The sequence below is a fragment of the Colius striatus genome, chromosome Z (genome assembly GCF_028858725.1).
Source record: "Colius striatus isolate bColStr4 chromosome Z, bColStr4.1.hap1, whole genome shotgun sequence".
NCBI lineage: Eukaryota > Metazoa > Chordata > Aves > Coliiformes > Coliidae > Colius > Colius striatus.
The window spans coordinates 27,461,323-27,486,783 of NC_084790.1; the positions used below are offsets into that span (position 1 = coordinate 27,461,323).

The 25,461-nt window shown below is 43.5% G+C and overlaps 1 protein-coding gene across 2 annotated transcripts; it reads left to right on the forward strand.

Moving 5' to 3' along the window:
• The first annotated feature begins 6,575 nt into the window (after positions 1 to 6,575).
• Positions 6,576 to 25,044, forward strand: TRIM36 (tripartite motif containing 36). Of its 2 annotated transcripts, none has more exons than XM_062018118.1 (10): positions 6,576 to 6,655; positions 7,746 to 7,980; positions 14,965 to 15,308; positions 18,160 to 18,306; positions 19,678 to 19,773; positions 20,626 to 20,879; positions 21,525 to 21,649; positions 22,189 to 22,482; positions 22,783 to 23,080; positions 24,082 to 25,044. In XM_062018118.1, exons 1-10 carry the CDS (start codon positions 6,629 to 6,631, stop codon positions 24,434 to 24,436), a joined length of 2,175 nt encoding a protein of 724 aa, XP_061874102.1. In that variant the 5' UTR covers positions 6,576 to 6,628; the 3' UTR covers positions 24,437 to 25,044. The 2 variants fall into 2 exon arrangements, with proteins under 2 accessions (XP_061874102.1, XP_061874103.1); XM_062018119.1 differs by having other exon boundaries at positions 14,983 to 15,308.
• The last annotated feature ends 417 nt before the right edge of the window (positions 25,045 to 25,461 follow it).

Sequence of the window (25,461 nt, forward strand, 5' to 3'; positions counted from 1 at the left end):
CTGAGGGACATGGTTCAGTTTAGTGGTGGGCCTGATCGTGTGAGGTTAGTGGCTGGACTTTTCCAATTGTAATGATTCTATGATTCTGCGGTGTAAAGGTTGCAGTGGGCCCTGAGAATTACCTTCCTCAAGCATGGCGGATACTTGAGTTGCTAGGACCAGGTTTTCTGCCACAATTGTATACGGGCATGTTGTATTCATCTTGAGTGGTGGTATCAGGTCCAGGATGCAGAAAAATAGATGACAGAAGTCTCCTTCTTGTTTGAATTGACTCATAGACATGCCATCAGCCAAGTGCAAGGTAGGACTGTGCAGGGATAGCAGGGCTGCCGGTGAGTTCCCAGTGGCGGGGGGACGTTGGGCGGCAGGGGGATGAGGGAGAGCTGTGGTGTGTGGAGGGGTGGTGGGGGTGTGGTGAGGCAGCCTTCATGGAAGACGCATCCGCTGGGGAGAGGCTGTTCTTTCCTCCAGTTATTTTTCTGAGGGGCAAGGGGGAGGAACTTGACTCTGTCTTTAGAGCAAGTGTGCTTTGGAGGCTCGCCTAATATCTTCCGAGGCTGTCAGATGTGAAAGTTAAAAGGCGAACTCAAAAGGCGAAGTGTCTGTCCTGCATTTTTGCAGCCTCTGCACTGTGTGTGACAGTCTGTACTTTGCTGGGCTGTGGACACGGTGCGCCAACGCACCAGACAGATACTGGGGGATTTTTATGTTACCTGTAGCTGCACTGGCTGTGGGCAGTCCTGGAGCAAAAAGTGTCAGCCCCAGGAAATGATTCAGAGTTTGCAGTTTCGAGAAAGAGGAGAGGGGAATCCAGCTTCTTGTATTTGTGTGCTGTTGGTGCATTTAAGTAACATGGAGCACTTCTGTTCTTCCCTCAAACACTGTGCTGTGGTGGGTTGAAAGAATCATGAAGTAGTAACAGTATTTTTAAACTTAAAAATAAGTGTGGCCAACAACAGTGTCATTGGAAAGACTGTTTTGAACACATTTTGAAGATCTTCCAGCTCATCTCCAGACGCTGTCTCTTCATGGCCCATTTTTTGTGCACACCCTTCCTCCCCTACTCCTTCTTCTACAAGTCATGGATGACTTTTAAAGTGGGTGAGAGAGGAGGTTCCTGGGTGATTTTCTGCTTCTTGCCCAGAATAACCATGGCTGGGGCTCCAATGGAAAATTGAGATAGCTAAGTCTTGTTCCTGTCCATTTTACACAGTACACAAAACAATAAAAGACTTCAGGCAAGAAAATCCTTTTGCCTGTGATATTGCTGCAAGAGGGTGAGACATCTGCCCCTTCTCTCACAGCTAAACAGTCTGTTCTGGTAGCTTCAATCACACACCCTCTGCAAGAGCATATGGTTTCGTAGACAGACAAGCTAGCATGGTAGTGTGACATATGCATGTTTATTGCCAACAGTGCTGTTGTTTATACATAGAGCATCACATTACCAAGTCCCACCCTGATCGACACTTGATGTACTTGAAGAAAAGAGGAGCAGCGGCTGTGTGTGACCTTCACAGACTTTCCACAGTGGTGGTCACTGCTTGAGGCTCTCCAACAGACAACGCTGAGACCTCTCTCTCTTCATGTTTTCCGTTTGCATTTCTTTACCTCTGGAATGGGGTTTTACATTACAGCCCTTTTGTCACTTATTGATGTTATCCAGTAGCTTAAGGTATTCTGCTGTGATAATTAAGCTGCTTTCTCAGGTGACATAAATCATGCCAGCAAAAGGACTCTTCTGCCTGGTAAACTGTATTTGCTTAGTGGCAGGGTATTACTGCTTACAGGTCCCAGCACTCCAGTTTTCCCTTTCCTCTTCTCCAGCATCAAGAAAGCTTTTGCAACAAAGCCTGAGAGCATTAATATGCCTTGAATTAACTGCCAAGCATATGGCTTTCACCAAACAAACAACTATCAGAGAAACAGGTTGTAATAACAATTCACATGCAACATTCACGTCTTGCTGTGTCCCAACAGGTATGATACCTCAGCTCTTGGCTGGTCTTTTGTGACCTCTTTTGGCTCTCCCGCTGTTTTTCCACTTCGCTTGTACCCTCTATCAGGCAGGCCTCCGAAACAGGACAAATTATTACATATTGTTTTTCCCTGGGGGAATGTCACTTCAAAAAGCTGTTATATCTTTTAATGATCTGCACTAATTATTCCCCTATGACTTTGTCTCACACACACAACCTGCATGTTGTACCTCGAACAGAATGATGCATGTAAGGCTTTAAGCCCCAGTAAGACACTCCTTGTGTAATCCATACATCCAGAACATCTGTTTTAGCCTCACTATAATACTCTGTGAGATATGCTGGGCCTCCTGGGCACCTGTTATAAATGTCACAGCACCATTTGAGCACTCAAAAATATCCCTGTGAGGTAAATTAACAATGAACTGCATTTTGTAGTAGAGGTACTGAGGCAGGACTGTATGACCTTCTTTTAGGACTCTGAAATCCCAGTTTATATCACAGGAAGGACGGACACTCTACTGTCTCAAAATGACATAGTATTCTGGGAATGTTTTTTTGGGCTCCTTTTTTCCTCTCATTTCTTTACTATCCGTGTTTCCTTTTGCAGTAGCCAAATACACTAACAGCTCTGCAATTATTCACCCTCACTCCCTTGAAAATTATTTTACTTCCATAGATGTATATGTATTTTTTTTTATTGGAACACCTCTGCTCCTCTTGTAGTATTAACTCCATGTTTAACTTCATGTGTCAGAAGATAAGGCTTTACATATTTCTTGCTTATCTGTAGAAAGGTGCTTGTTTGGGGTTTGGGTTCCTGTGAGGAGTACAGCCTGTGACTTAAACAGCAAATTTCTACCATTTAGAGAGTTTCCAGAAGTGTGCCAGCTTATGTCCATATTGTGAGGTGTAGTTGTGCCAAAAAAGTGTCTTTGGGTAAAAGAGAATGTAAAAATAACTCAGAGTGCAATTTCAGGTAACAGCTTAAGTTAGATCCTACAGAGGAGTCTGAGTTGGAAATCTAGCAGCTAAGAAGAGTTAAAATTCAGTTTGCTTGTCTTCATAGCTTTCAGTCATTGTTACTCAGCTGGTTTAGTCAGCCTGCATGACAAGGTGTGGTTCTATAGCTTAGACACGTCCTTCTTGCTCCAGCAGTGGGTTGTCTGAAGCGCCTACAAGAGCAGGGGATGCGACATAGCAAGGGCACACAGCAAAGGTGTTCTGGGTGTTAAGCAGAGTACTGTTCATGCAGTGGTGAGTGAAAAAGTAGAGATACACTGAGACAATTTAGCACAGTTTTTTGAGGTGTGGTAGCTACAAATCCAACCCAAACCTTACTGCAGTCCCAATATTCTGGCAGTTCAGTCTTTATTGTCTCAGCACTTTGCATAGCAATGGCTCGTGTGACCTTCCAAATTTGTTTGGTCCAGTAGATCAGGTTATGGGATCTGTTAGAAAACCCATCCAAGCATGAGGGTTATGGGCCTATATCACATCTCTGCAGAGCAGATAAAATAACTGAGCAGATGTTTTTGGTTTATCATTATTTCCAGTTTGAAGCACCCAAGTCTAGAGGCTCTTGCTGGCCATTCAAGGTGATGCAGTTGAAGGATAATCATCAAGGAGACTAAGATGACTCTGTATTCCTGAGCCAAAACAGGTGCGTTTCTCTGAGGCAGCATAAATTCCTACCTTACTGCTGAGTGAATAGTGTATCTTTCAGCTTATATGACTTCAGAAGAATCCTGGGGGAAAGAGTAATCTTCAAGGTTGAACTTTTCAGGGCTAAGTACAGAAGCAAATCATGTCATGGACAGTTTACAGAGAAGGGTGTGGGCTAAGACCCCACTAAGATATCCATCTTTCCATTGCACAAGGAGAACAGTACCTCTCTGGTAGCTTGTTCCTGAGGACAATCACATTACTCAGGAACAGATCTCACTCTTCCTCCTGCATCTGTTAGCTGCAGATGCTTTTTGGCTCTGCAAGCCTAGTAGTTCAGCTGGAGGAGTGCAGACCAGTGGGGAACTGGCTTGGGCTCAAGCCACGGTTTCAAGAGCAACGTGAAAAAAAAACAAACAAAAAAAACCTTGGAAGGCTTTGGTCTGAGGACCTGGCTGCTGAAGGCAGGGGACATGTTGCCAGAACCTCACAAGTTCTGGGTTAAGACCAGGTGGCTTCCTGCAGTAAGGACCCTGCCTGCACTGTGCAGGATTTTTATGGCTTGTTAAAAAACCAGTGCACCCTCCTCCTTGAAATTGTACTGATGGTTAATGCAAATGAGCACTGAGGAGGCTGCTGTGTACCAATGATTAAATTAACAAGCACATTTAACCAGATGACAATCCGTACTCACCCCCCAACCCCTGTCTTGTGCTGCTGTTTTGGGGGGACGAGGCACACCATCCACACCTGGTCAGAGCCTGCCTGCTGAGTGGGGCTAGAACCAGTTCTTCTGAAGGATGAGCTGTCTTTGACACTTTCCAGTTGTTAGTAGAGGGGTAAGTCTGGCTTTTCTGTCCATGCAGGTCTTACTAAACCCTTCTTCAGGGAAGGGACAGGAGTCTCTTCCAACAATGGTTTGTGTGCTTTACTTTATAGTGTACTAGTGATTCCTAGCTGTTGTATTTTCCTCCTAGCTAATGTGAATTTTGGCACTGCAAATGCAATAGTCTTAGGCTGGGAGAGGATCGAAAGGCTAGTAAAAAGGTGTGAATGCAGAAGAGGCAATTTTGCCCTTTGGAGGCCTGCAAGGACCTTTTCATCCATGTAACACCCTAATGCGGTGGTGGTGGTGGTGGTGGTGGTGGTGGTGGTGGTGGTGGTGGTGGTGGTGGTGGTGGTGAAGGAGCTGGTAGTTAAAGTCCTGCCCTAAAGTACCCTGAAGCCAGAGCAAACAGACACACAAACAAGCTAATACCTTAATGATCTGTTAAGGGATTGAACAGAGTGTCACTCACAATTGTCAGTGGTTACAGTATTTGCCACCTGGTCTATCTAAAGGCTGTAGGAGGACAAGACCAAAATGTGTGCTTCCGGTTTGTCTAGGTTGGTCCACCCACCTCTGTTGGCACCTACCTGCACCTCTTGCATGAAGTACAGAGCAGCTGTGTAGCCAAACACAGAATTCCTTCACAGTTTCAAAGGTGGCAGCAGAAACAAAGGGATTTCCTTCTGGTCTGTGACTGATAGTTTATTTGGCCCCAACTCAAACACATGCCACGTCAGCGATGGGTAGAGTGTTTCTGCTTGTTAAGAGTTATATACTTTAAAGCCTGTCTGTGACATCAGGAAGTCTAAGAATAGTAGGGGTGGTTAAGAGATGATATTCAGATGCTTGCAAATCATTACTCAAAACGTAGTTGGAGGGCTCACAGCTCATGACCTTACCAACCTATTCTCCTTCCCTGCTTGGTTAAGTGACATGTCTCAGTTTGAATGTACGTACTGTGCATTACCGGCATTATTGGAACCCTTTCAAGCACAGTACTCTGAGCGTAGTTTCTAAAGTAAATGTGAAGTAACATCATTGCATGTGTTCTCTAGAAAGTCTTTCTTCGTGGTGCTGGCCACAGGAAAAAAAAAAAAATCACCTCTCTCTTTATGATTTTTGAGTGTAATTTTCCATTCAAATTTCACGTCCAGGCCACTGAAGCCCAGATGTAAATCATGACCAAAACCCAAATAATACATTTCAAGTGTGTTTGTTTTGACTCATACAAAGGGTAATTCAGGTGGGAAGAAGGAGCTTCTTATCCTTATGTTAGTCTTTTAAATAGGCAAGTAGGTCAAATTTAAAGTCTGTCAATATGACAGCATTTCATCATTCACATAGTCCAGGCTCAGTCTGTTTCAATTAAGTAAACCTCTGTCCACTGTGTAAACGTAAGGACACTGTATGCTTTCATTCAGGAGTTTCCCAGCTCGTGGGTTTTCCCTCTCTAGCATGACGCTGTATTGACTACCAACTGCACCCTTGCCAAAATCTGGCCAAGCTGGAGATCTGGAAGTTATTCTGGCCGGTGGTAGCAAGGGTATTCGCCGCACCGTTCCCAGTGGAAGGGCTCTGTGAGAGGAGAGGCTGCAGATGAGCACAACGCCTTCTCCACCTCTTTTCCGCCTGGACCGCCGCGAAGGCGGCCTAGGCAGTGCCCACCACACCCCCGCTCGCCTTGCTGTGCGCGGCGCTCCGCGCGGTTCCCCCCGGGGATAAGCACGTGTGGCAGCCGTCACCGTGGGAGGTTATGAGCGGCAGGGGCCTGAGCTGGAGACTGTCAATTACTGCCCGCGGCGGGGGTGGGCGCCGCTCCCCGTGAACGACAAAAACACCGCGTGTAACCTACGGGCCACTTTCCGGCGCGGCTCCGCAGACAGCTCCATCGGCCGGGCGGCGCGCCGCCCCCTGCCGGCCGCGCTGGCCCCCGCCGGGCGCGTTCGGCACTGCCGCGCTGGCGGTGCTCGGTGCCGCGCCCGCCCACCGTTGTGTGCGGGGCGCCAACCGCTGGCCTCGCCCGGCGGACGGCGCTCCCTCCGCCCCCGCCCCTCCCTCCGCCCCCGCCCCTCGGCGGGCCACCTCCCGCCCGGGCTGAGGGCGTCCTGCCGGGCGGGGAGCCGCCGTGGAGCCGGCGGGCCGGGCAGACGCGAGGATGGAGGACGATCGGCCGGCGAGCCCGGTGAGCGGGGGGTAGGGGGGGAACGCGGCCTTAGGGTTCGGGGTCTGTCGTCCCATCCGCTGTTGCGCCTTGTGCGGGCGATGGGGTGGGGCGACGTGGTGCGAAGTCTGCTCGCTCCCTCCGCGATGTACGCGGTGCGGGGCGGAGGCCCTCCGCCGGGGCTCTCCGCCGGGGCCCTCCGCCGGGGCTCTCCGCCGGGGCCCTCCGCCGGGGCTCTCCGCCGGGGCCCTCCGCCGGGGCTCTCCGCCGGGGCCCTCCGCCGGGGCTCTCCGCCGGGGCCCTCCGCCGGGGCTCTCCGCCGGGGCTTGGCGGGCGCACGGCCGTCCCGGCGGCGGGCTAAGCAGTGGCGAGAGCCGGGGACACGGGCGGCGCCCGCAACTTGATGCTTCGCTTCGTCGTGATGCCGGGGTTTGTCCGCCGTTAGCTTGCGTTCCCAGCGGTACTCTTGGCCGTGGTGCCAGATGGTTGTGGAGTCGTTAAATTACTGAAGAGCTGCATTGATCCACGGGCTGCTCTTTGTGCAGCCAACAGGGAAATAAATAAATAAATAAATAACGCTCCCGGCTCGAATTATTAGCCTAATGAAGTCACGGCAGTTTCAGCCCTTACGTGTGAATTATACGACAGGAAAGCCAGTTGTTTAACCAATCTGACACCTAACGTCCTTTTCTTTCTTTCTTTTTTCCCCCTCCACCCTTGAAAAGCGAGGGAGCAAGCCGAGTTAATCGTATAGGTTCCTATTGTTAAGAAGTACGGTTGCTTTCATTTCATTAGGTCCTTGAGTGGAATTAAGACTACTCCCCTCCTTTCCTCCCCTGCAATGCAGACATGACCTAAAGATGAATAGAGTTTGCCTGGTGGCAGCATTCATTTGAATTGAAATGAATGGACGATTCTTTCGGAAATGTTGACATTTGTTTGCAGTGTTAACCAGAGGGAGTGCTTCAAACCAGTTAGAACTGTATTGCAATAGTCAGTCCTTCGACAGAGCTGGGCTTTGGTGACATACAGTCAGACGGCTGTGCCTTGAGTCTTGCCAGCTCACGTTTTTCTGCACTTACACATGTTTCTTCCCCTTTCTTTCATGAAGGTTGCCATTAAAGGTATTGAAAGAGAGCTCATCTGTCCAGCATGCAAGGAATTATTTACCCATCCACTGATCCTTCCTTGCCAGCACAATGTCTGTCACAAATGTGTGAAAGAAATACTCTTTGCATTTGAAGACTCTTTTGCTGATGGAGGCTCTGAATCCTCTAATCAAAGTAGCCCTCGAATTAAAATCTCTACTTCTAGCATGGACAGAATTGACAGGATTAGTAGATCAGGTACGTATCAGAATTTTTGTGCATTTTTCTTAATTTTATGTATTTATTATGAGCTGAGTGGTATCTGCATTGGTAAAAATGTCTTCCCAGTACTCCTGACGCAGTTAAAGACATGACTTAGGGACAGTGCAAGTCTTGTTCATTCTGTGGCAAGAACAATGAGAGTATTTTTAATGACAGTGCACTTGATTTCACATATAAGTTTGTCTTTCTGGCATCTTCTGAATCTTTGTAACCATTGTATTTATTCCTGCATTTCAGTTACATCAAGATGCAGTAACATCATGGTCAATAGTGTTGAGACGAAGGTCTTGGCAATTTTATTGCCTGTCTGTAGTACTGCTGGGGCGGTTGTCCGAGGTTTCAGCCAGCCTCACTTCAGTAGTTTGAACTTCCTTCTGAGCCTCTGCAGACTTGGCAAATCATAGTTTTGTCCTACCTGTTTTGTTACGCTTACAACAAATAATTTTTCATAGATGTTGGTCATTGCATGGTTGCAAAATTGGAGCACAGATGACTGTGAGGCTATGCTAACAGTCTCAGTGTCATCTGCTCAGAGCTTTAAGGAGCACTTAGCTGTAGGACTCCTCATGCTGTTTGTGATATACTAGAAGGACTGCTACAGCTGTCTGTGTAATCCACAGATGAGCTGATCTGTGCTTAGACAGATACATCAAAAGCACTTTGTGCGTACTGTGCTTCCTGAAAGAAACCTCATCTTGACTTTATGCTTCCTTCTGACATAATTATCCACTTCAAAACCACACTCCACGGTGTTCTGCAAGTCACCCACAAGACAAACCCTAAAGCTCTGTTTTGTGTTTACGTATGTTACTGACATTCAACTTCCCCTTTCCAGTTTTAAAATTTCAAGTGTTTTGTTTCACCATCTTCTTTTAAACAAGTTCCAGGTTGGTACTGATACTCTTTCCGATCAGTTTGACAAATGAATGCTGTGTTTGCCACACTTGGCTATGTGCGGCTTTAGTAATTTGTGGGAATACCCACACCAAATGGTTGGTTGCCTTCATTACAGTCTTGTTTTCTGGATGTGGGGCACAAAGCCCTGCAGTCACTGTTTAGCTCAGTGTACACTTCATCTGCTGTTTGAGCCCTCTCTAACTGCAGTGTTACATGAAGGCTGAACAGAGAGCCCACTAGAGACCACCTTCTCCCATATCTAAGCTTTTTCCTCAGTAAGCATAACATTATGGCATGGCACTGTATGTGCAGACCTAAGCACTCACCAGTTTTCAGTGCAGCTGTCTGCATTGTGTTTCTACAACATGGACATCATAGCACCAGGCTGGGTGCCTGAGAGTGGTGGACATGCTGTGGGCCATCTGACCTCCGTGGAAGCTGGGAGGGAAATGTGGGGAGTAAGTCCTCTGCCTTCAGCAGTGTGAACAAGGAGGTAATCCTTTATCTCCTGTGAAACGCTGCCATCCAGCTTGCCCTCCGTCAGGCAGCAGAAATAGTGATCTGTAGTGACATAGCCTGTATACAGTGCTGCGTCACAGCCCGCCCCATGCTAGAAGGAGGAGGAGGCAGTGCTGCCAGAGCTGTTGACCACTCTACTTGCAAGGTTTATTTTTTCTGCTTCGTTATGACCATAACAATGGGTCAAGAAAGGCTTGTTCTTGATACTCCTTCCTGCCCTGATGTAGACATGCTCAGGTTGTGCAGGGGTTATGATCTTTAAATTCACAGTAGTCTGCCACCATCGCAGCAAACCAATGGGAAGTTGTGTTATCTCCTCATCTGACCCGCTAGTAGAGAGGGATTAATATTTTCCAAAAGACTTCATACGTGTTTGATGAGTGGCAAGAGAGAGGTGAGACTTGGAAATAATGGGCTTCCCCCTCATCACCCTAAAAAGCACTGGGCACATCACAGGAAAATGAGCATAGCTCTCCCTGTGGGACAGCCCTCCCCTCCCCCCAGTTTCTTCCTTTCTCCCTTTTTCCTTTCTGCAAACATGCTACAGTTGTTTCACATGCTAGGAAATTAAACATTCTTGCCTTTCAGCCCTGCAGTAGTTTTACAGGAGAGAAAACGATGCATTTCATTTGAACCATTGTAAACTGATGATGTACCTCATTCTTTGATTTCTAAACAGCTTTCTGTTCATTGTTCGCAGCCTCACAGAGGAGGTCTTTTGAGTGGAGAGGTGGAAATGCTTTACTTCTTGTATTGGCTAGAGATAGTCTAGCATTTAGATACCGAGTTAAATGTTTTTGGTTAGCATATAGTTTTTTGTCAGTGGTCAAGTCCACAAAATGTCTTTCTCAGTGGGCAAAGGTACAGTGAAGGACTTATATAAGGAAAGCTTTTCATACCGTTGAACGCTGACTTAAAGCTCAGCTGGGCTGGAATTCGGTTAAGAGTTCAATTATATGTATTTACTTGTGTGTGAGCATGACGGAACATACAGCCATATTATCTCATCCCTTTAAAACAAAAACTCAACAGTAACTCCCCTACCCCTGCTTTTTAATTTTCAAGACTTTACATGCTCAAGTTTCAATAAAACTGCTGTCTTAGTGGTTCTGAAGTGTAATTATTATATTGATTATTATTATAACATTGGCATGTCATGGCAGGCCATGGCTTTTAAGTGGAAGATAATATTAGTTCCTCATTGTATCAGAGCCTGCTTAATTTGTTAAAAAAGCAGATGGAAATTTACACCATATTTGCCTGAGTAGGCAGTTCTGGATCTGGCAATTTGTCACAGCACATAAATATATAAGGAAAATGAAGTCTTTAAAACTGACATGCTTGTAATGTTTGACATACTTAGTGACGCAGTCAGGCTGAAGGCTAGTCAGCGTCTCCTTTTTTTAAATACACCTAATTTCCAAAACTGAACTAGTCTGAGCATCTCAGCCGCCATGCGGACTTGTTGACAAAAATGTTTCTTTTTCTCAGTGTGATGCTGTGTCAAAAATAGAAAAAACTCCAAAGCTCCACATTGCCATAATTTTAGCAGGCACGTGAGCAATGCATAGAAATCTTGTGTCCTTCAACAAAGATATGAACTGAGCTAAACACAAAACTGAAATTCACACTCAGAGGAGGACAAAGCAACTAGCTGGAATGGGAAATTTAAATTGCCTCAGCTGAAGACTGAAAGTGTCATAAAACAAAGGTACCATAAGACTCTGTGAGAGCTCTTGGAATGCTGTCCTTCTCTGCCCTTTTTGTAGAAAGCACCCTTGATTCAGGAAAGATAAAAGTATCTATATTCTCCTTCCTAAAAATCCATCCAAAGGCATCAGCTGAGTTTCGGAGGATGATAATATACATTTGTATTTTTAAAAAACTTTGATAAGAATCCAGTTGACTTTTAAAGTCTTTATTTTTTTAAACTCTCACACATTTAACTTCCATGTCTTCCATAACCATATAGTTCTGGTGATACTGTTTTACTTGGAAACCACAATTTTAGCTTTAAATGTCTTATCCCTTTGCAATCTGTCAGCTGCAGGTTGGACTTTTCAGCATTTTAAGTATTGGTACCTCTCTTTGGAAGAGGACAGTTAAACGTTGTCTTCAAGACTTGAGTCTTTGTACTTTGACTTGAGTCTTTGTAATCTGTGCTCTAATATTTGTGAGTCTGAAGTTTGAGCGTGAGCCTATGTTGTGCTAATTTTGTAGTTTCTAATTAAGCTACTCATTGAAAGTATAGCAGTCTATTTACAAACCATGTGGAAGATTTCTTGTGATGTTTGCTTATATTTCACAAGATAGGTACCTGCGTGTTGTAAACAGACTGAGAAAGTGTAAAAGAGGCTATGAGGAGGTCTAAACCACACGTCTAATCCATGGATTTTGCTCCTCTATTTTTTTTGTGCATTTTGAGTTTTTTTATTTATTCTGTTTTGGTGTTTTTTTTTTTTTTGATATATCATAGCAGAACCCAGTTTCAGCAAACTGGACACAAGAGACAGGAGGTAGTGCTTGAAGTAATTTATGGTTTTGTCAGTGCTTTCTTTTTAAAATACGAGTATAGAAATCCTGTAAGCAGAAAGCTCATTCAGACTGATTCTTACTGCGTTTTAGTATTTTAACACTTGCTGGGCAAAAAGAAAATGTTTCCATGCTTTAAATGTGGAAGTGACTGAGCACACTAAGAAGCTTAGCAAGTCAACTTCTGATGCTTAAACTGGGAGAAACCCCGTCCTGGGTTGTCAGAGTGCTGTCAGTGGAAAGGGATGAGATATCTGAATGTGCGCAGGACTTCCTGGATACTGGATTGCTTTCCACAAGCTAGGTGTTACCAGTTTTCACAGAGCATGGCCCATGGTGATGGTCTCATTTTGGTCCACTACGGGCAGAATGAAAGGCTCTGTTGGGATGTAGCTGAACTCACCTTTGAGTTAAACAAACACCCTTTCCACGTTCGAGCCGCTTGGGCAAGACTTTGAAAACATGCTACTGGATATGAATTTCTGATTCTATGTTTAAACTTGACCACTGCACCATGTTTTGGTTTTTTTTCTTGTTACCTTGCTTCATCATTGCCTGCTCTCTGGTATAGTGTACTGCTTTTAGGCAATCTCTCTACATATGACACTGTACCGTTGTTTTCTTAGTTTTAGCAAAAGTAAGTACTCAAATCCCTTCTGTAGCTGTTGACTGCATGGCACTGCATGCAAAATGGTCTTTTTGTTTAGGCCATTGTAGAAGCCTATAGAAAGTCTCTCTGTGTTCCTGTGTTCCGTGCTAGCTTAGAGCATACATTGGAAATACAGTTTGCATTTCACTGCTGTTGCTATGTGTTGCATGTGTGTGTTGCTGTTTATGCCAAGTTACAGGTACTACACGATGTGCAGTTTGGGTAATTAATTCAAGTAGGTACTGAAAAAAAACCCCAACAGAACAAAAATAAAACCCAAATCTCTGCTTCCTTTAGCCAGGGAATTTTGTATTGGTGCTTGTGTCACCCATGCTGTTTTGTAAGTGCAGCTAGTTGTTCTACTTGGAACCTACAGAAAGGCATGAGACTAGCTGAGTTTGAGACTGCCAGCCTGTACACACCCATCCGTGCTCTGGTTGTGGCTTCTTAGCTGACAGTCGTGCATGACTACCACAGGGCACACGTCAAAGATTTTTTAAAAGAGCTAGTTCTTTCTGTGAGTGCCGGTTTGTTTCTTTAAAGAGACTGGGAAAGGCACAGTAAGGAAGGGAGTTTTGGATTGTTGAGTGAAGCAGCCGTAGGAGAGTGGCAAAAGGCAAGTGTCTTGGATAGCATCAAAGAACACTTAAAAAGACATGAAGCATCAACACTTCTCAAGGGAGGATGCTCACTAAATACAGATGAGGACAAATTTCCCTTTCTGAACAATCTTTTTCAACACTAAGAATTCAGCTTTAAGTTGTACCTCCATTTACAAGCTAATTATACCAACATGCAGTCCTCTCAAAATCTTAAAACTGTGCTCCAGATACAGAGGATTTTTTTTGTTTCTTTGTAAAGGTATACTATGGGTATGCCTATTCAGCCTAAACACTGGCTTAACCCGCCTCAAAAATGCATAAAGCACTTTTTTTATAGTTGTGCTCTGCAGGTTTGTGATCAAGACATTGGGCTGTGCCCCCTGTTTGACAGCCTCAAGAACATTACCCTGTAAATAGCTTTTGAATCTATGTGTGTCATTCCCTTGATCAGTCTGCGAAGGCTCATTAGACTTGCGTTGTGTGGTTTAACCACAGACAGCAACTGAGCATCACACAGCCATTTGCTCACCCCACCCTCTTCCCACAATGGGATTGGGGTGAGAATGAGGGGAAAAACAATTGAAACTCATTAAACTGATCCTATCTTAACCTATAACTAAAATGGAATACAAGATTAATAACAATAGCACGGCTACATAACAATCATTGCAGTGAAAAGGAATATAATAGAAAGAAATAAACCGAAAGGAAAACAGAAAAAACCCCAGCCCAACCCAAGTGATGCCCAGTGCCATTGCTCAGCACCCATTGACTGATGCCCGACCGCTGATCCACTCCTTCCAGCCAACTGCTGCCAGTTTCTATACTCTACATGATGTACTATGTTATAGGACAGCCATTGGACTGGTTCAGGTCAGCTCTTCTGGCCACATGTCCTCAGAGCTCCTTGTGAACACTCAGTCAGCTTGCTGATCAGGAGGTGTGAGAAGCAGAAAAGCCCTTGATGCTGTACAAGCACTGCGTAGCGGTGTTGAAAACATCTCTGCATTATCAACATTGTTCACAGCATAAATCCAACTGCTAGGAAGAAGCTTAACTCTATTCTAGTTCAAACCGGGACAGCTTGTGGCTTCACTTGAGCCTTTGGTCACTGTTTTGGAGAGGAGGGGAGAATTGTGTGTAGCTGTTAGGTAGGCGTGCAGCTTCTTTTCAGTCTCCTTTTGAAATGAAAAGAGAGAGATGCACCCTGCATATCTGTTTCCCCAGTTCAGGGTAGAAGAATCTCTCAGACATGATGTGTGGGGCTTACTTAGCAGCTGTACTATATCAAGGTCATTTGGCAAGGGCCGAGTCACTATTGAATTTGGCTATATTTGTCCAGGAATAACTGTCTCACTTTGAGAATAAGCATCCTTCACTTCAATATATTACAAAGCCGTTGGTCTCTATATGGTCTCTGTAGCCTAAAACTAACAGGTTTCCTGAAGGTTTTATGCTTAGTGTTTGAAAAAATGCAGTTCAAATGCATCCAAAACTAGATGAACATAGAATTGGAATAGCTAAATTAATCTGAATGTAGAATGAAGTTTTAGAATAGTAGTTAGTAATGTCCCATGGACTCAGACACTTCACTGCCACTTGTCATGGCAAATGTATTCTCTTTGACGTGGCAGACCTAGTTTGAATTGATATTGTACTGGTTTGGATGATGTGGTACAATAGTTTGGAATTGGTTCATAAGTTCATGCACTTCTCCCTGTAAAGTCTAAACGTCTTCTGTTTATGCTCCTCCTAAATCAGGATTTGGTGTCTACACAGGCAGAAAACGCAATTCACTGACTCCTAGATCGAGTCTGTTTCCTTGTCCGGGTTGTCAGCGGGATATTGATCTTGGAGAACGTGGGATCAATGGCTTATTTCGCAACTTCACGTTGGAAACCATCGTGGAAAGATACAGACAGGCAGCCAGGGCAGCCATTGCTATTATGTGTGACTTCTGCAAACCCCCACCTCAAGAGTCCACAAAGAGCTGCATGGACTGCAGTGCAAGCTATTGCAACGAATGTTTCAAAATACACCATCCTTGGGGAACTGTGAAAGCCCAGCATGAGTATGTAGGACCAACCACCAACTTCAGACCCAAAGTAAGTACACTGTATCTCACAGAATTTGGGTTGCAGCATTTGCATAGAGCTTCAGACATACCTCTGCAACCATAGCGTTGTGCTGGCTGTTGCTGTTATTTATTGAGTGAACCATATGCTTTTGTTCGTTTTGCTGCTGAAGTGGTTGTTGAAGAGGACATTGAGAACACATTTGAGGGAGACCCTAAAATAAAGATTTTTCCCTTTGGGAAATGGATTGTGTTTTTTGTGATTCAGGTCTTTTTTTTTCTTCTTCTTCTTAATGTCTTAATAATCTTGAACATCTACAACAGCAGCACTTTTCTCTAGAAGTCAGGTTAAGGTGGATGCCTGTGTGTTAAACTCAAGTATGACACAGCTGGTGTCCCCTTTATCCCCTTAAGGCAGGTTGCCTTTGGATACTTTGCGCCTCAGCTTGATCTGTGACTAAACATCTTCTTTCTCTCCTCTTTTCTTACATCTGACAATAGCAAAAGGTTGAGCGCAGGTCTCTGTTGTTATTATACATTATTTTTTTTAGCTGTAGCAGAAGAGAAAAAGATAATGACAAGTTTTCTACTTTACACACTCCTGCTGCTGCCTACAGAGAAAACTGATTTCAGAGTATTGTAACTTTTCTTTACAGCTAAGCATGGTGCAGAGCATACCAGTGAATTCAAGTTATGAGAGGAACTGTGAGAACTGCCACTTTTCTAACAGGACACCACAATAAAGTCCCAGCACTTGCCTCAGCATGCCAGTGGCTGGTGACCTTGCTAATGGTTCTTCAAATATTGGAAATCCTGAGGAGTCCTGGTTTATTTTGATTAAATTAAGTAGAATTGCTTAATATGCCCTGTGTAAGAGGCTTTTGACTGTTGGTATAGCTTAGTTCTGAGGATGGAAAAAATTGAGCCTCAGAAGTGAGTGATCTGGCAGCTAGTGAACACCCAGAAGTCCACTTGTGTGCTGTTTTGAGTCTTGACGTGTTCATTCCAGCTAAGAATAAGCACATGATTTAAAATGCACTAGCACACAGCTGTCTTTGTGGAATGTCCCCTTATTGGATAAATGAGTAAGGTAGAAGTTTGCATGCTGTCTTTCGGCTCTTGATCTAAAATGCTGTATAGCTCCTTAAAAATTTTGCTTATACGCTATCTGTACCCTCATAGCCTCAGTGTTGATACTTAAGACCAAAGCCAACATGTGAACCTTGTGTAAAGGTACCATATGTTGTTCTGCTACATGCAGCATGAATTTGGATTTACAAGTGAGTAGCTGGATTCTCTTGAAGCCAAGCAAAAGAAGTGATTTAAATCATCCAGACCTTGATGTATTAACTGTGTGTGCATGTGTGGGACCTAGCTTTTTCAAATTATATGAGAAGACAGACATACTGTTTTAAAAAAAAGAAAAGAAGAGAAAAATAGTATAATTAAATCAACTATAGATACATTTACTTTGTAGAAAAACTTCCCAGCAACAATAAACTTATCTTGATGGTGTTCTTACAGAGGCTTTCTCGAGGACTATTTCAGCTTAACGGAAAGACAGAAAAGAGCATTTTTCATTGTACTGCATTGTTAAGACCTGAACTGGGTGCAGGGAGTATTTGCTGGTCTTCTAAACAATGTTCTCAGTCATCACTTTAATTTACAAACAGACTGGAGAGCACTTTGTAACGTGTGGTGAGGATGGGAAAAGCATATACTGAGCTGATTGTTCTTGAATTTTGAGAGAACTAGACAAGGTGATCTGCTGACCTGTCTCTAGCTTACAGGCTGTAATTCTTGCTTATATGAGGAGATTAAAAAACCCATGTGGTTTCTGTTAGATGTAACTGTGCACTACTATGGAAAAATTACTTGTACAGACTAACAGCATGGCTGCAGCTTTCAGAGTTATCTGCCCTCACTACTGATTTTCCTACAGTTTCCCCCTTTTTTTTTCCGTTCAAATCCAGTAGTCAATGACAACAGGATGGCTTATTGCATATACTGGTTAATAACTTTCTTACGTACCAATATGCAAGTGAGACTGTCTTCAGGCTTTTCACCATAGCCGAAGATAACATTTAGGGCTTGGGAGTTGGTTTCAGAGATGATCTGCAATGTTAGCATGGTGTGTCCATATTTATGTTACTGACAGTTTTCAATTTTTTGTGCGCTTTCCTGTCTCTTTTTGTGTGTGTGAGTGTGTGCACATGTATGTCTCTACTTGTGTGTGTGTGTGTGTGTGTGGTTTTTTGTGCTCTTTCCTGTCCCTTTTTGTTTGTGTGTGTGTGTGAGCTGATACTCAGCATGAAGGATTTGTAATTGGAGTCAGTCAGGAAAACCGAAACACTGGAACCTTTTGTCTTTAAGATGACTGACTGGTGGTGGTGGCTCTAAGAGCAATGGCTTTGTGACCAATCAGAGTCTACCTTAGACTTAAACCGTTATAGTATTATGTCAGCTTTTGCTTTAAGAAACAGTTCACAGCTGTTTCAAAAGGTGCTGGCGTGGACACAGTTAAATGTTACAAGGTAGGTGTCATCTGTTGCATTCACAATGTAGGGACCTTGAGGTGTGGAAACAGTTCCAGGGACACACAGAATGCCTGATTGCAGTTTGGAGGCTAGGTGATATGGTACATGGACATTGCTGCAGGTTTACTCAGTGTAAACCTCATGAAACTGTGTATTCATCTTCTGGGCTTGTGCTGATGTGGACAAATACGGAAGCTGGAAAATAATATAAGAAATCAATTTATGAAATCAGACTCTATTGTGGGATGATTAAGTGTTTTGATGCCTTATTGAGTACCTCTCTTTTTGGAAGTACACCTGCATTGTCTTTGATTTGGGTGTTTTGTTTTGGTTTTTTTTTTCCAGATTTTGATGTGTCCGGAGCATGAAATGGAGAGAGTAAATATGTACTGTGAAATCTGCAGAAGGCCTGTTTGTCATCTTTGTAAACTGGGTGGATGTCACGCAAACCATAGAGTAACAACTATGAGCACTGCCTACAAAACCCTTAAGGTAAAAGTAAATATTGTTGGACCCAGCCTTACGAAGAGGAACAGTACTGAGCCTCTGGTGTAAGGGCAAACTTCCCCTGGCAGGAAGCCAGGATGTGTGTTCAGAGGACACTAAACTAGTTATGAGGCATGCTGTTGTGCAACATCTGTTAATGTATATATTAGTGTGACGTAGCACATATCTGAGAAATTAAACTATATTTTCTTTGAGGCTTGAAATACAACCCCTTAAAAGTGCTTCCAAGTGCTGCCAACTCTGCAGCAGTACTGACAAGGTTTAAACATTTAATACTTGACAGTCTAACTTTTTTAAGGTAAATGTCCTGTGGCTGGTACTTTAGAAGCACTCCACTTCTGAAATACCTTTTTCGACCTTGTCTATTTCTAAAGTTGCATAGCTGTTAATGCCCTAAGCACAGTACAACAGGGAAGACTTGCAAACATTGTTTTTAGTTAAAGAGTGTTTGTTGCCACCTCCTCTTTTTCCTTTCTTGCTCACAGGGGAAAAAAAAAGAGAGTGGACCAGTCTGCTTTGTGCTTTTTGGCCTCCTCACCTGTTTGCAAGGCTTTTCCTATGCAGCTGTTAACTCATGCAACTAAGGAAGTGCAGAGACACACACTTATAAGGTGTAAGGTATAAGTGTGTCTTATACCTCTCTCCGGGGTGTCAGGAGGTTGAGGCATCCCTTTTTTCTATTGTAGCTAGCAACAGGACAAGGGGTAATGGGATGAAGCTGGAACACAAAAAGTTCCACTTAAACATAAGAAAAAATTATTTCACTGTGAGGGTGATGGAGCAGTGGCACAGGCTGCCCAGGGGGGTTGTGGAGTCTCCTTCCTTGGAGGTCTTCAAGACCCACCTGGACATGTTCCTATGCGACCTAATCTAGGTGAATCTGCTTCTGCAAGGCGGTTGGACTAGATGACCTCTAAAGGGCCCTTCCAACCTCTACCATTCTATGATTCTATGATAAGTTTGGGCTTTGAACACCTGCTTTTTCTACCAAATCTTACTGCAGATAAGTTGATAACTAACAAGGCTTTTCTGTATGTTTTAGTAATGTCCTGAAAACTCATGTTCCCAACCTAAGAGAGGGTGACTTCTGTGGCTGGGAAAGAAAAGCCAGCTGAGGCTTTTACTTCTTGTCCTTGGAGGCTGTGCCTCCAGTCCATCTCACAGCAGCAGCCTGATGTCCCTGTGCAGTCATTGCAGGTCACAAGCAATGCTCCAGGGGGTTGCTGCTCATAACTGGAGGCAGGCTCTTCTCCCTGTGACTAGATAAACTGAACACTAGCTTATAACCTACTAGCACTGATTGTCATTTTGGGTGGGATACCCTTATTCTGCAGGCTTGCTGTTTTGTTTTAACAGGAGAAGCTTTCAAAAGATATTGACTACCTCATCAGTAAGGAGAGTGAGGTGAAAGCTCACATCACACAGCTAGATCTGCTGCTGAAAGAAACAGAGGTAAGAGTGGCATGTGGGTTTTCTGTGGATGGCCCTTGCAGGGTCATAGTGGGGACTTAGCTCTTTTCAGTGAAGTGTTGCAGATTCTTTGGAGGTGTTTTTTCAGTTAGCCGATTAAACAATTTCTGAACAGCTTGTGTTAGTACCAAATCACACATGGTAAGACTTAACGCAGACAGTGTGGGATATTTGGGCGACATAGAGAGAGAAGTTAAGTTTTGGGTGCTGCTGTAAAGTTAATTGCAATAAAGCTTGTTTGATAATCTTAACCAAAGAGAAGGTTAGACTTAAAACTCACGTGGGCAAAACCTCCCTTTAGAAGAGTCAGAGTCGGCAGCTCACATAAAACCTGAAAAATGCAATGGCAGAAATTGCAGGAGCTCCTAGCACTGCCTGTATCTCAACACAAGTTGACTATGCTTTGTAGTTCCGTTTATCTAGGGCTGCAGTCAGAAGTGGCACTACAGTTCTGAGGGTGGATGTGAGAAACTGTGCTGGACCTGGAGTTCAGGGTGACTGGGGAAGATGGAAGAGCTCCTAGCTCTTGAGAATGAAGGCTTCAGAGACTAACCTGCTTTTACACTGCTTTTCCATGAACTGTTTAGATCAATGCCATGCATAACTGGACATAATCAGAATACTTTCCTGCTCTTCATTCTCATTGTTAAGATAGTAAATGCTTACTGGCCTGGATGCCGTGCTGATTGCATTTTCAGTGCTGGAAAGCATAACATAGCTCATTGTCATAGCTTGCTTGTCAAAAGGACAACTGGTTTGCTGTGATACCTTGAACAAACTTAAGTATTTTTCTATACACAGAATCTGTCTGAAATATCTTCTGTTCTTTCCTAGTGCAACAGTGAAAGAGCTAAACAAGAAGCGTCTCATAGTTTTGAGAAATTGTCTCATGTCCTGGAAGAGAAGAAATCTGCAGCTCTTAGAGCAATTGAAGCTTCTAAGAATTTAAGGCTGGAAAAATTGCAAATGCAAGCAGAAGAGTATCAAGGGCTCCTGGAAAATAATGGGCTTGTAGGATATGCTCAAGAAGTGCTTAAAGAAACTGATCCATCTTGTTTTGTTCAAACAGCAAAGCAACTTCATGTCAGGTATCTTAATTATCTTCTGATGGAGATATAGGTGCTGTTCCAGGATGTCTCGTCAGTCTTGTTCTTTTGACACCTGCTAGCAAAGTCCTGAATGCAGTACCTGTGTTGCAGAGGCTCAGAAGATGGCCCTAGTACTGTTCAGTAGAAGTGACTACCTTACAGGGTGCATTAAGAAACAGCACACAGAAGGGGCTTCTTCCTGCAGCAGCCCTGGCCTCATTCAGTAGGACTGCAGTGGAAGGGCAGCTGATTCAGCTCTCTGACACATTCCTTTCCTCAGAGATAATATCAGGTATTAGCAAGTTAATCTGACAGGTCTCCTGGCTTTGAAATCTTTGATCTTAATAGTTGTTCTCCACTAGTGCTTCACACTTATTTTGTTCTTTGAACATAATGCCTGAAGTTGTTAAAATATTCTGCCAATGGAACATGACCAGTTCGTTGTCTTTTCACTGATGCAGAAAAAAGCCTTTAAGTTTTGCATTTGAATTCTGTCTAGAGAGAAAGAAATTTCTGGGCAACATCAGTGAGTACCTGAAAAAATAACTGTTTTTAAAGCCAAATGAAACATTTTTACTTTAAAGCACACGCATATATGAATTCTCATTTCTCTTTTCTGCCATCCTTGTGCTTCTGTGCTTTCAGAATACAAAAAGCTACCGAATCACTAAAGAGCTTCAGACCAGCAGCTGAATCTACTTTTGAAGACTTTGTAGTGGACATAGGCAAACAGGAAGAGATCCTTGGTGACTTATCCTTCCATTCCCATGGTAAATTGTGAAGCCATCATATCTTTCTCAAGTTACACCTCTAAGGGCTCCTCTGGAAAGAGGCAACATTCAAGCAGAGTTGCAGTTGCAGATCTCAACTAAAGTCCTGTGACTTTAGTTTTTTTCTCTGTCTCCAAGATGCACAAGGCATTACCTGTCAGCAATGCTAGCTTCAGCTTTGATAAAGAAGTTAAGATGCCATTGCATTCAGTAACAGTTTACATTGGCTTCTAAAATACTATGGTTAAGTAGAACTAGGTCTTCCTAGAAGGCTTTGGTTGCATGGCAGAAATGAATAGGGTTTGATATTTTCTTTTTTTAGCTGCCAGCGAAAATAAATAATACAACTTTCAAAGTAAAAACGGTAAGTTGTTGTAAGTGCATGAACAGAACTGTCCTCTTACACACTCTTAACAGAGTCAGATCTTCCCCTTGTTCCCTCAGTGCTATAGCCACTCAAAAGAGTTTGTGTGGTTAATTCTAAACCAGTATGTATCTAAACACAAAGGTTTTTTTCTTCTGAATCTCTGGCATTCCAGGTCTAGAAATACCAGAAATCAACGAAGAGCAGAGCAGAATGTACAACAAAGCTCTGATCAGTTGGGAATGGCCTGGCAAGACGGATTCAGCTGATATCTATATTTTAGAGTATCATAAACTTAATGGAGAAGAAGGGGGCGTGACGTGGCAGGAAGTTGAAGTTTGCAGCAAGAGCAAAGTAATATCTGATCTTGATGAAGACAGCAGCTATGCCTTTAGAGTTAGAGGATATAAAGGGTCCATCTGTAGCCCTTGGAGCCGAGAAGTTGTTCTGCGTACGCCTCCAGCTCCAGGTACTGGGTTTTTTGTGTCCACAAGGTGCTGAGTCTGTGTCTCTTGGCGTTGACAGCAGTGGGTGGTTTCCAGTAGCTCCCAGACTTCTACTGTGCTGTTATTGGTTGCATAAATGTTTAGAAACACTGTTAACAAATAGATTAAGTAGGTAGCACAGAAACTGTTTTAGCTTGGGCGATGTCCATGGTAGCCTTTAAAAGTGAGAAATTCTGATGCCAGTGTGACTTAAAATGAAGTTCATAAGAACAGAAGACCACATACATAGGTAAGAGTAAATTTCTTTGGATACTGTTTTTCAGTTTTCAGCTTTCTTTTTGATGACAAATGTGGATACAACAGTCAACATCTCCTGCTGAACGCAAGAAGAACCTCTGTGGAAAGCAGGGCTGGATTTCCTCTGCTGCTGGGATCTGAGCGCTTGCAGATTGGATGCTACACAACTCTGGATTACATCATTGGTGACACTGGGATTGCCAAAGGGAAGCACTTCTGGGCTTTTCATGTGGAAGCCTATTCATACCTGGTGAAGGTGGGAGTTGTTTCTAGCAACAAGATACAGAAATTGTTTCACAACACCCATGATGTGACCAGCCCAAGGTAAACAGCAGACTTGTGCTTAATGCATGTTTTACGTAAGGAGATGTCTTTTTAAAAATAAATTAAGAGCAGGTCTGGTCTCAGTTAGTACACAAGGTGAATGTAATCAGTGGAAAGTGGCTTGAAGGATGTGGTCTCTCTTCTTGTCTGATTGTCCTGTTCAGCCCCTGCTATTAGTAGAAAGATGTTCTAATTATCCATCCAGAGTCCCATATTCTTTCTTTTTGGGAAAGAAGTCAGGTTCCTGGATGTGTCAAGATACATCAGTAAAAGTGAGAAGGTGAAAAAAAAAGCATCAGTTGCAAGACGGAGGAACACTTAATTGTCAGTTGGAGTGTCTGCCTTAATTCCCTAGCATACTGTGTTTGGCAGCTTTTCAGAGGTACAATGTCCACTGTTGCATATCTCTGTGTCTTAGCAGTAGCTTGCATCATGGTGGATTCTGAGTCACTTATGGGTTGTGCCATACTATATGCTTGCAGACGGTATTGGAGTGCTACTGAGCACAAGCCAAAGTACAGTGGACAAACCAGGAAGAAGCTCTCAACTGCAGTTGTATTAAGCCTGGATGTGTCTAAGAGTAGCAGGCTGGGAGACTATTTCCTGTGGACTTCAAACTTTTTGAGGAAACTAACAAATCTACTGTCTTCCTCTTGTATGGCGTACTGAAAATGTAAAAGTGCCAATGTCTTGAGCAGCTTAAAATCAGATGGAATCTACTATACTTGTAGATTCATTGATTGTCTAGTGTGAGGACGGTTAGGTACATCTGCTCCCCTTAGAAAAAAATCTTTTTTATTCTTGACATCATTAGTGTTTAGTTGTTACTAATTGTTTAAAGCGGCCCACAAATGTTCTCCACCTACTAAATGCATCTTCCCTCCTGGCTTAGGTGGGTGGTAATGAGACATTAACTTATCCTGAAAAGAGTTTTCTCTAGTTGACATCACCAATCCCACTTCAGAATTTGACAGAGAAAAATGGTTGTTTTTCTGTTCTAGGTACGAGCAAGACAGTGGTCATGACAGCGGCAGCGAAGATGCCTTCTTTGACTCCTCACAGCCTTTCACAATGGTCACTTTAGGCATGAAGAAGTTCTTTATCCCCACGACACCTGCAGTTCCCAAGGATCCAGCAAGCAGAATCTTTCCCCTACCGCCGCGCTTGGGTATCTGCCTTGACTGTGACAAAGGCAAGGTGGGGTTTTACGATGCTAGCCTTATGAAATGCCTTTATGAGTGTGAGGCAGACTGCTCTGGCATAATGTATCCAGCATTTGCCTTAATGGGTGGTGCGGCAGTTCATCTTGAGGAAGCTGTGACAGCAAAGTACAGGGAGTACCATGATGACATCTAGTACAGTAATCTCTTCCCATTGCTGTTCTCTGATGGAAAATGAAAGCAGAGGAATTCTGCCTTAGTTTTCAGGCTTGATAAAGTACACTCTATGTGTGTGTTTCTCTCAAGCCTCTGGGCTGTGCTCTTTTGAAACAAGTAGTTCAGACACTTCCCACAGCAGTGGAAAACTTCTTCCAGGAGCGTTCCTGCCTTTCGTGTGATCTGTGCGATGCTGTTCTCCTCAGACTTTCTTCCCAGGGGAGAGCAACCAACCAAAGTTACTCTTCAGGGGTAGATTTCTGCCTTTTGCGTAACTTAGATCCTTATCTAGTCAGTTTGCATTTAATAAAGTCAAAACTGAGAGCCTGTGATTGACATTCTCCATTTAAGAAACCTCCTGGAATGGCTTGAGGGGTCAAATGCTTTTCCCTGAGCATCAGAGGCTGGACCTTTCAGCATGAAACAACATTTGCAAAAATACAATATAAAGCAGGGAGAAATCAGAAGTGCAGCTGAACATTTAGGTTGTATTTGAAAAGAGGAGAGTAAACTGGAACCTGATTGCATGTCATATGCCTTTAATGTGACTGTGGGCTAAAACTCTTAATTCTGACACTTGGTGTCATATAGTTGGTGGCATAATGGTAAGTTTCTTAACTCTTCCAGGCTTTTACTATAGGCTGTATAAAATAAAGTGCAGACTGTATAAAATAAAGTGCAATTCTACCTTCAACACCAGACTTTGAGTCCAAAATCAGAAGTGTTTGCATGTGTAATAGTACCTGGAGTATTTAGACAAAAGCAAATGAGTTATTGATATAAGTAATAATATGTGAACTTAAAATCAGGTATTTCTTTTAATACTTGTTTCCATACATTTTTTTAATCTAATAGCAGCTTGTTTTATTAGTAAGAATGTTTGAGGTGCACTTATTAAGTTTTGAGACTCAATTTCTGCCTTAAAGATGTCTTCCCTCATCTTTCTGTTCCTCTCATGATAAAAACTGTATCACATAGAGTTTTACATAGACTTCTAGAAGCACA

Coding starts and splice junctions, on each gene's coding strand:
- TRIM36 (XM_062018118.1), top strand. CDS start 6,629: ATGGAGGACGATCGGCCGGCGAGCCCG. Junction 18,307..19,677: donor CTGCCTACAAAACCCTTAAG/GTAAAAGTAAAT, acceptor TTGTTTTAACAG/GAGAAGCTTTCAAAAGATAT. Junction 23,081..24,081: donor CATGATGTGACCAGCCCAAG/GTAAACAGCAGA, acceptor TTTCTGTTCTAG/GTACGAGCAAGACAGTGGTC.